The sequence below is a fragment of the Lotus japonicus genome, chromosome 1 (genome assembly GCF_012489685.1).
Source record: "Lotus japonicus ecotype B-129 chromosome 1, LjGifu_v1.2".
NCBI lineage: Eukaryota > Viridiplantae > Streptophyta > Magnoliopsida > Fabales > Fabaceae > Lotus > Lotus japonicus.
Genome location: NC_080041.1, coordinates 8,688,268 through 8,698,079, shown reverse-complemented (window position 1 = coordinate 8,698,079; position 9,812 = coordinate 8,688,268). Strand labels below are relative to the sequence as shown.

The following is a 9,812-nucleotide window of genomic DNA, read 5'->3' as shown; positions in this document are numbered from 1 at the left end:
GCTTTACAATTTATTCTAAAATCAAAGTTTATGGGAAGAAGCTCATAAAAGTAGTTCCTGGGTGTTTTTTAGAATAGAGAAGTTGATCATGTTAGAAATTAAGTTAAAAATGAGTTGAAAGTGATTTATGTTTGATTATATTTATGAGAAAAATGAATTGTCTGATGTAATATTGTAAAATCTAACAATTAATTAAGTACCACAGAAACTAGAATTTATAGCTTCACCTTAGAATTGATTTTGGAGTTAAAATCAATTATTAAAGGAGCAATTATTAAAGGAGACATCCAAATACACTAGTTAATTTTGACAATCAATTCTAACACTTGCAAATGTGTAACCAAACTTACTATCAGTAAGTGAACTAATGATTCCCAAGTCAACTTTTGTTCTAGCTAGCCAACCGTTACTATGTTCCCTCCACAATACATTCTCCTTGAAACTGTCAAGTGTCAACTGCACCCAAACATCCTTGTTTGTGATGAAAAGATCGAAAACGTGTGCTTATGAATTTACATGTTTACATTCACCAAAAATCAAAAGTTACACCTCTATACTTATCACATATGTTTGAGTCACTTTCCATATAAAATCCCATAGTCTATTAATTATCAGAGTAAGTGTGACATTAGTTTCAAGAGAAAAATAAATGATCAAAACCTGGTAGAGAGTCCTAGAAATTCAATGTTCTGATTTCTTTCATTCATCTCTGCTGCCATTTTGATTTGCACAATGAAGCTAAAAACTGGTCTACTTTTGTTTTTCATTCTTTTGCTGGGGCATGTTTGTTTCCATGTGGAATCAAACTGTCTGAAGGGGTGTGATCTAGCTTTAGCTTCCTATTATATCTTGCCTGGTGTTTTCATCTTACAAAACATAACAACCTTTATGCAATCAGAGATTGTCTCAAGTAATGATGCCATAACCAGCTACAACAAAGACAAAATTCTCAATGATATCAACATCCAATCCTTTCAAAGACTCAACATTCCATTTCCATGTGACTGTATTGGTGGTGAGTTTCTAGGGCATGTATTTGAGTACTCAGCTTCAAAAGGAGACACTTATGAAACTATTGCCAACCTCTACTATGCAAATTTGACAACAGTTGATCTTTTGAAAAGGTTCAACAGCTATGATCCAAAAAACATACCTGTTAATGCCAAGGTTAATGTCACTGTTAATTGTTCTTGTGGGAACAGCCAGGTTTCAAAAGATTATGGCTTGTTTATTACCTATCCCATTAGGCCTGGGGATACACTGCAGGATATTGCAAACCAGAGTAGTCTTGATGCAGGGTTGATACAGAGTTTCAACCCAAGTGTCAATTTCAGCAAAGATAGTGGGATAGCTTTCATTCCTGGAAGATGTATGTTATCCTTTTTGTTTTAAATTTTTCCGCTTTGATTAAAGTTTATTATTATTAGCATGATTGGATCAACTTCTCTTTCATCAAAATCATTTCTGAAACTCAGAAGCTACTCACACAAGCTTCCTGGTTTCAGAATCAATTGTAGTAGGGTTTCCAAACATGCTCTTTTATCAAAATCAATTACGTAACTCAGAAACTACTCACATAAGCTTCTCCTTAGAATTGATTCTGTTTTTAGAATCAATTGTAAAAGGGTTTACAAACATGCACTCTGCTAGTGTGTGTGCTTAAAACTATTCATGGTGAAATTACTCTTCCATTGTTTCTACAATAATACATGACAAGGCATGTAACTTACCCCACCTAATTGAAAAATGGTTGGTGGTTATTGTTATATCATTTGTTCAATACATTTGATATAAACTTTTATGAATTTACCTGAAGTTTTACTTTTCTTTGAACTTTTCAGATAAAAATGGAGTCTATGTTCCCTTGTACCACAGGTGGGTAACTTCAATTGCCTACTCATCTTTTTATGATGAATGATAGCATGTTTGGATCAACTTCTCTTTCACCAGAATTAATCCTTAAATTCAGAACTAAGAAGCTACTCACATAAGCTTTTTCCCGGAATTAATTCTGGCTTCAGAAGCAATTACACTGAAAGATTTCCAAACATGCTCTAAATATTGTTTCGTGCTTGGTTCTATCTTTTTAACTTTCATTTATTTTTCCTTTTTCATTTTGCAGAACCGCAGGTTTGGCCCTCTAAATTGGTTCTAGGGATGATTATTTTTACCTTGATGTTCACAAAAATATGAGAACACAAAAAAAGAGGATGCCTCTGAGCTTAGCTTTACTTCTATGTAAGCAGGTCTAGCTAGTGGTGCAGCTGTTGGTATATCTATTGCAGGAACCTTCGTGCTTCTGTTACTAGCATTTTGTATGTATGTTAGATACCAGAAGAAGGAAGAAGAGAAAGCTAAATTGCCAACAGATATTTCTATGGCCCTTTCAACACAAGATGGTAATGGTATATTTCCAAATTCATATTCCTTCTAAGTTCTAACCCTCTTTAGTCCCCCTGGAAATGGGTGAATGTTGGTGCTCTAATTTTTCATGTGTTTAAATCAGTTTTATACTAAGAGTCTGTTGGACAACAGGTTTTTGTTTTTAAAACAGAAAAAGCCGAAAATTTGTTTGATATGAAAAGTTTTAAGGAAATTCTTATTTTTTTGATATATCGGAAAATTCTTATTAAGTGTTCCTGTTCTCATTTTCTAAAACTAAAATTTCAAAACATCTCGGAGGATTTTTCTTCTTGTTTTTAGTTTTCAATTCACAGGTCTTTCAGTTTTGTAAGCATCTTGTTCAAATATAGATTTTCTTTTCTTCTTTTGAAAAACATGTCATAAAATTATTTCTGAAAATAGTTTTTAAATTTAGAGGACTGAGAAGAGAATCAAACAAGTCCTAATTTTTACCTTTTCCTGTTTATCATTTATAAACTTATTACCTGATCTAATTTCAGGCTACATTTTACCTGATGTTAAAGGCAGAAAATTTACCTGATCCAAATGTTTGAGTTCCATTCAATCTGGCACATTGATATAATTTGAGAGGATATGACAACACTAGCTAACTTTTCTTCCTCTTTCTTGAAGCCTCTAGTAGTGCAGAATATGAAACTTCTGGATCCAGTGGGCCAGGGACTGCTAGTGCTACAGGTCTTACTAGCATTATGGTGGCGAAATCAATGGAGTTCTCATATCAGGAACTAGCGAAGGCTACAAATAACTTTAGCTTGGATAATAAAATTGGTCAAGGTGGATTTGGAGCTGTCTATTATGCAGAATTGAGAGGCAAGGTAGTGACCGTGTGTCTCTTCAGTTCTATAACATAGTGCATGTTTGGATACAAAGAGGAAAACCACGGTGAAGCCAAATTTGCGGTGGACAGACACAAAAGCTAAAGGAAGTTGTCACCATGATTTTCAATTGTGTATCCAAACTTGCACAAAAGAGGATAGAAGTTTCTTACATTAGAGTAGTAGTGAAAAGTTTAAATTTTAAGGCTTTGTGTTCATTGTGAGGAAGCTATATAAAACAACTCAAATCAGTTTAGGGCAAAAAATTGTTTCATTGAAAAGAAAGATAAGAGTAATGATTTTACTTAAATGGATATTGTTCTTAAAGAGGTGGATGGGAAAGTTTCTGCTTTTTGTGCCACTTTAGGTTATCCCTTTAACTTTTAACTCTTCCTGGATTTCCTCTAATGCAATTTATTCAATGCAGAAAACAGCAATTAAGAAGATGGATGTACAAGCATCAACAGAATTTCTTTGTGAGTTGAAGGTCTTAACACATGTTCACCACTTGAATCTGGTACAACATCCTTCAAACAACTTAAAGCATTATTATATCTTTGGGAAGGAAAGATTAATATTTTTATGTTTAGTTTGAAGAATCATTAGGTTCTTACAAAACAAATATCCTTCATGGTTCTGTGAACTGAATAGTCCTATAGTTATCCAGCAAAATTTCTGCAGATCCACATGATAGTCCAACATGGGATCTGCATTACTAGTGAAAGAACTTGTAAAACATTTGTAACTTCAATTTTCTGTCCTTGAAAGTAACAGACCATTTAGAGCACACTCCCCAACATTAATACCAAATAAAGAAGAAAATCAGCCCTCTTCCCGCATGTGTGGTTCCACTGTGAAATATTTGAAAATCACTTGTGATTAGAAGCTACAAGTCTAAGCTTCTGAGCAAACGTGTCTTGGATTTTGTGCTAATCATAAAGCCAAATATGCTATTAGTTAATGATTAAAGGCATTATTAGAAACTCCTTTATTTCCAATTGCCACTGTTGATATGTTATTTGGATTTTTCAAACAGTTTCTCCTAACAAACAGGTTCAGAAAAAAAATTAGTATTAATTTCTATCTATGATTACTTAAAGAAGAAAGTGCTAAATTCTTTCTGGGATTTCAATATAACTATATCATACACTTTTCATTTAATTTTTCTAATTTTGGAATCTTTGTTTAGCATAAACAGCTCTAAGTAAGTTATAATTCTTATTCTGTATGTACCTACTTTCTATGAACAACATAGGTGCGCTTGATTGGATACTGCGTTGAGGGATCTCTATTCCTTGTTTATGAACATATTGACAATGGAAACTTAGGCCAATATTTGCATGGTTCAGGTGAGAACAGGATGCAGTGATATTTTTTTGCTGTGACATTATCAGCATGTTTGGATCAATTTCTCTTTCACCAGAATTAATTCTGAAACAGAGAAGTAGCTTCTCCACAGAATTGATTCTGACTTCAGAGTCAATAGTAGAATTATTTCGAAACATGCACGGCATTATAGTCAAACAATTAATAATGATGATGACATGATTTCAGGTAAAGAACCATTGCCATGGTCTAGCCGAGTACAAATAGCTCTAGATGCAGCAAGAGGCCTTGAATACATTCATGAGCACACTGTGCCTGTGTATATCCATCGCGATGTGAAATCTGCAAACATATTGATAGATAAGAACTTGCGTGGAAAGGTTGCATTTATTACCAATCTTCATGATCCAAATTCTTTCATTTCTTCTTTGAGACTTTAATCAAACTGTGAAAGTTTTTATGTTCAGGTTGCAGATTTTGGCTTGACCAAGCTTATTGAAGTTGGGAACTCCACACTACAAACTCGTCTGGTGGGAACATTTGGATACATGCCCCCAGAGTATGATTTTCTTTTGATGTTGTATTAATGGTGTTTTTGGATAAACAGTTTAATCAAAAGTTGATGGTAATAAACACCTATCGCATAAGTGTTTATTCATAAACTATTTTGAGATGTTTATTGAGATAAAGTTAAAATATCTAATGAGTTTAGTGACTTATGAAAGTAAGCTCTCAACAACTTATAAGTAGGGTATAAGGTATTTACAATACATAAGCTCTAACAAGCACTTAGATACACACATTTGAGCTTATCTTTCACAATAAATGCTCGTACAAGTGTTTGAGAGAGCTTGTGTAGCTTATGCGCTACCTAGAAGCTGATTTGAGCTTATTTTCACAAGTTGTTCATATTAGCTTATGAATAAGAGATTATGCTTATATATAATTTATTTTCAGCTTATTTCAATAAGTTCATCAAATTTGCTTATGAATAAGTGCTTGTGCGACAAGCGCTTATTGCTACAAGTGCTTAATTACGCTGTTTACCCATAAACGTGTTCAATTAGTAAAGTCAAGTTCAGTTTTCAAAACATATCATTGAGTGAACTTGTTTTACCTGGCTTTTATGCAGATATGCTCAATATGGTGATATTTCTCCAAAAATAGATGTATATGCATTTGGAGTTGTTCTTTTTGAACTTATTTCTGCAAAGAATGCTGTTCTGAAGACAGGTGAATTAGTTGCTGAATCAAAGGGCCTTGTAGCTTTGGTGAGTCTACATGCCCCTTCTCTAACCTTATTTACAAACCAATTACTCACAATTTCGAAAATTTTACATGTATATTTCAAAGCTACTCAGCACAAATGCATTTGCCCTTAACTTGCTTTGCATTGCAGTTTGAAGAAGCACTTAATAAGAGTGATCCTTGTGATGCTCTTCGCAAACTGGTGGATCCTAGGCTTGGAGAAAACTATCCAATTGATTCTGTTCTCAAGGTGGGAGCAATTCTCACTAAAATTAATTTGAAATGAATTACTATCATTTAGTCACTTGAATGACTTTTTTTATCAGAACATAAGCAGGTTGTGTCTAGTTTTCTTTTGGTGGGTTTAGGACTTAAAGTTATCTTAGTGTAAAATTTTCTCATTTTACTAAACCTTAATGCTTTATTGTTGTTTGAGTTGCAGATTGCACAACTAGGGAGAGCTTGTACAAGAGATAATCCACTGCTAAGACCAAGTATGAGATCTTTAGTTGTTGCTCTTATGACCCTTTCATCACTTACTGAGGATTGTGATGATGAATCTTCCTACGAAAGTCAAACTCTCATAAATTTACTGTCTGTGAGATAAAGGTTCTCCATGCAAATGCATGTTTGTTATATATATCTTGTAGTACAACTAAGCAGACAAAAAGTTTTGTACTTTGAATGTAAATCGAGTCAGGGTGTTTACATTTTATTACTCCAATGTTTAATTGCCAAAACCATCAAAAAGTCCTAGGCCAGACTTCCTGTAATTATATTTAGCAAAGTTGCAGATTCTAAGTTCAGTTTTTTTATATATAGGTTTCAGTATTTTTTATATATATTATTTTATAAATTTTTTAACTTGTTACAATATAAACATATTTGCATTCATCTTCAAATCTTTCAGAATCACTTCTCCTACCACAGAAGCTAATAGAAGTGTCTTCCAGAATCAATTCTTCATCCACTGTGAAAATCTACTATGTATCAAAGCATGCATTGTGTTATATGTTTGGAAAGTAACATTAAAACAGCATCCGCCAAACATCCCGCGTAAACTTTGAGCTGGTTGGAGTAACTTTTATAACTCATACATATGCATCACATTTAAGAAAACAAAAATGAAAACCTTGGAGGACCATGGCACCAATATGTTGATGGTTTTGCTGGTTTTTATCAAATTAGTTGAGTGAGAAAAGAAGTCTGGTTGAGATGTTGTCCTCCCTCACAGCCATGAGTTAAATTAAACACGGATGAATCCTTCGATAACCTTGCTGCTTGTGGGGGTGTTATTAGAGATCATGAAGGTAGTTTGCTGTGGGATTTTCTGTCAAATCAAGCAACTGTCCTATTCTCCAAGCTGAGGTATGGGGAATTATACATGGCGTGAAGATTCCTTTATGAAGGGGATTTTCTACAATCCTAATTGAATCTGATTTTGAATTGGCAATTAGATTTCTGGATAAAGGATACCTAGACCCCAAACCCTTGTGCACATTTGATTAGGGATATGGACAAGTTTATTAATCAATGTTCTCAATGTGTTTTTTTTTTTTTGAACAGCTCAATGTGTATGTTTACATGGGAGGGAAATTATTCTTTTGCTAAGAATGAGCTATTCTTGCAAATGTCCATACACATCTATGATGAGATTTGGATTTCCCACCCCAAGGATTAGATTTGCCACCCAGCATTTTAAAAAAAATGTCAGGAGTACCATTCGGAACATAATCTTCCGAAATATGTTATGTTCAAAAGATAAAGTTCTGAAACCTACAATATTTCAGAAGATTAACTCCCGAAACTATTATTCACAGCAAACATTGGTTTTTTAAGATTCGGATCATTAAGATCCGAAACCAATCAAAATCAGTTTCGGTAGATAAACTTCCGAACCTGTTTAACAGATGCACACACAGTAGCAGAAACACCAGAAACACCTCAATTCGGAACTTTATGTTCTGAATGATTCCGGTGATTTATATTCCGAAACAGTAAAAATTAGATTTGCCACCCCTTATTTGTAAGATTTTGGAACTTTATGTACCGAAAGGTTTTGGAACTTTATGTTCCGAAAGGTTTTGGAACTTTATATTCCGAAACCTTTCGGAAAGTGAAACTATAATGTCTAAAAACTGATGTTGTACCAGAATATCAAGGTCGGAAAGTCGAAGAGGGAGAGGATGTCGAAGAGGGAGACGATGGGGGGGAACTGGTTTGGAATTGAAATGAAATTGAATGGTTTGGAACTGGGAATTATAAAATCGATTAGTTTCGGAACTTAAACTACCGAAACCTTTCGAATATTTATCTCCCATAAAATAACACTGAGGGATATTTTAGTAATTCCCCACTTTAAGTGGGGTGGCAAATCTAAATCTAGGAGTGGGAAATCCAGTTCTCATCTATGATACTCTTCCTTCTTTTAGTTTAGTATGTTTAATGTTTGATTCTTGTAATTCTCTTTACGTAAGGAAATAGTTCCTCTTCTTCCGAGCTATGATTAGCCCCTTCGAAAAAGTGTGCCCCCACTTTTGCCACTACTTATGTTAAGTTTGAAGTATACAATATGAGATTATTTAATGTATTTCAAATATAAATTAATATTAGGCTTAAATACTCTTTTGATCCTTGATATTGTAAAGGGAATCAAATCTGATCCCTGTAAAATTTTCGCATCAAATTGGGTCCCTGAAATTGTTTTTTTAATCTAATTAAGTACTTTTGCTCAATTTTGACTAGTCAACGGTCCAGTGGAAAGCCTAGTCAGCTAAGGATGGTCACATGCACTTTTTTCACATCAATTTTAGTCCATTAAAAAATATTTTAATCAATTTTAGTCCTTGTTCTTCCACCTTCCTCTTCCACCTTCTTCCTCTTTCTCCATAACTCAAATCCTTAAACCTAGAAATTCAAAACCCTAAAAAAAAACTATATGTTTATCACATTCACCTTGGTCTTCCTTTTGAATTTATGTGATTTGAGTTATGGAGGAAGAGGAAGAAGGTGAAAGTGGAAGAACATGAAGGTGGAAGAACAGAAACTAAAATTGATTAAAATACTTTTCAAGGGACTAAAATTGATGTGAAAAAATCCACGTGGCCGTCCTTAGCTGACTAGACTTGCCACTAGACTGTTGACCGGTCAAAATGGAGTAAAATGAGTTAATTAGATTAAAAAAACAATTTTAGGGACCCAATTTGATGCGAAAATTTTACAACGACCAGATTTGATTCCCTTTACAATTTCAAGTACCAAAAGATTATTTAAGCCTTAATATTATCTTAGGTGAACCAATAATATATATGATTAGTTCATGTTAGAAATTAAACTCACATTTTGACTTAAATTTTTAAAAATTACATTATTTTGAAAACTAGGATTTGAAGGGAAATTAGTTTACACGACATGTCATTCCTAATATTTTGAAACGCAAGGTTGTATTTTAAAAGTTAGGACCATAAAAGCAAATTTATTTTAAAATTACTTCCATCGGGTTCCGGGCCACGATCCGACCAATTGGCTTAGACACGACATGACTTCAGATCACAGTTGAAAAGAAGATCAAATTTTCATTTCTCTAATCAACTGACTAAAGTACCTTAGTTGGAACTATGATCAAGCAGTACGAACCAAGGTTAAATTATTACTCACGTGGTCAATCGGTTATGACATGTAGGCAAAGTAGTTAACGCCTAACATTTGAACAAATGAGGACGACCACATGTATAAATATAGTTTTCTTAATGTAAATCAAGTATACTCATTTTGTTCTTATATTGCTCTTCCTACACTTAGATATTCTTTGGTATGACTTGAGCATCATAGTGTCTTTTACAAGTGGGTCCAGGAAAAAGCACCTCCCTCCCTTAACCAAATTAGGAAGGAGTTAATTTTCCTCGTTTTCCCCTCCCTTTCGTGCTCTAATCAAACATGATAAGTATTAAAAGAATTCTCCTCCATTTCCCTTCCAGCCCCTTCATAAGTCCTCCTCTC

At 33.9% G+C, this 9,812-nt stretch overlaps 1 protein-coding gene across 1 annotated transcript; it reads left to right on the top strand.

Moving 5' to 3' along the window:
• The first annotated feature begins 442 nt into the window (after nucleotides 1–442).
• LOC130733444 (lysM domain receptor-like kinase 3) lies at nucleotides 443–6,628 on the top strand. Its single transcript, XM_057585617.1, has 12 exons — nucleotides 443–1,369; nucleotides 1,842–1,875; nucleotides 2,123–2,130; nucleotides 2,247–2,405; nucleotides 3,037–3,239; nucleotides 3,667–3,756; nucleotides 4,495–4,588; nucleotides 4,794–4,945; nucleotides 5,033–5,124; nucleotides 5,698–5,836; nucleotides 5,965–6,063; nucleotides 6,256–6,628. The coding sequence occupies exons 1-12, from the start codon at nucleotides 733–735 to the stop codon at nucleotides 6,418–6,420; spliced, it is 1,872 nt and encodes a 623-aa protein (XP_057441600.1). The 5' UTR covers nucleotides 443–732; the 3' UTR covers nucleotides 6,421–6,628.
• The last annotated feature ends 3,184 nt before the right edge of the window (nucleotides 6,629–9,812 follow it).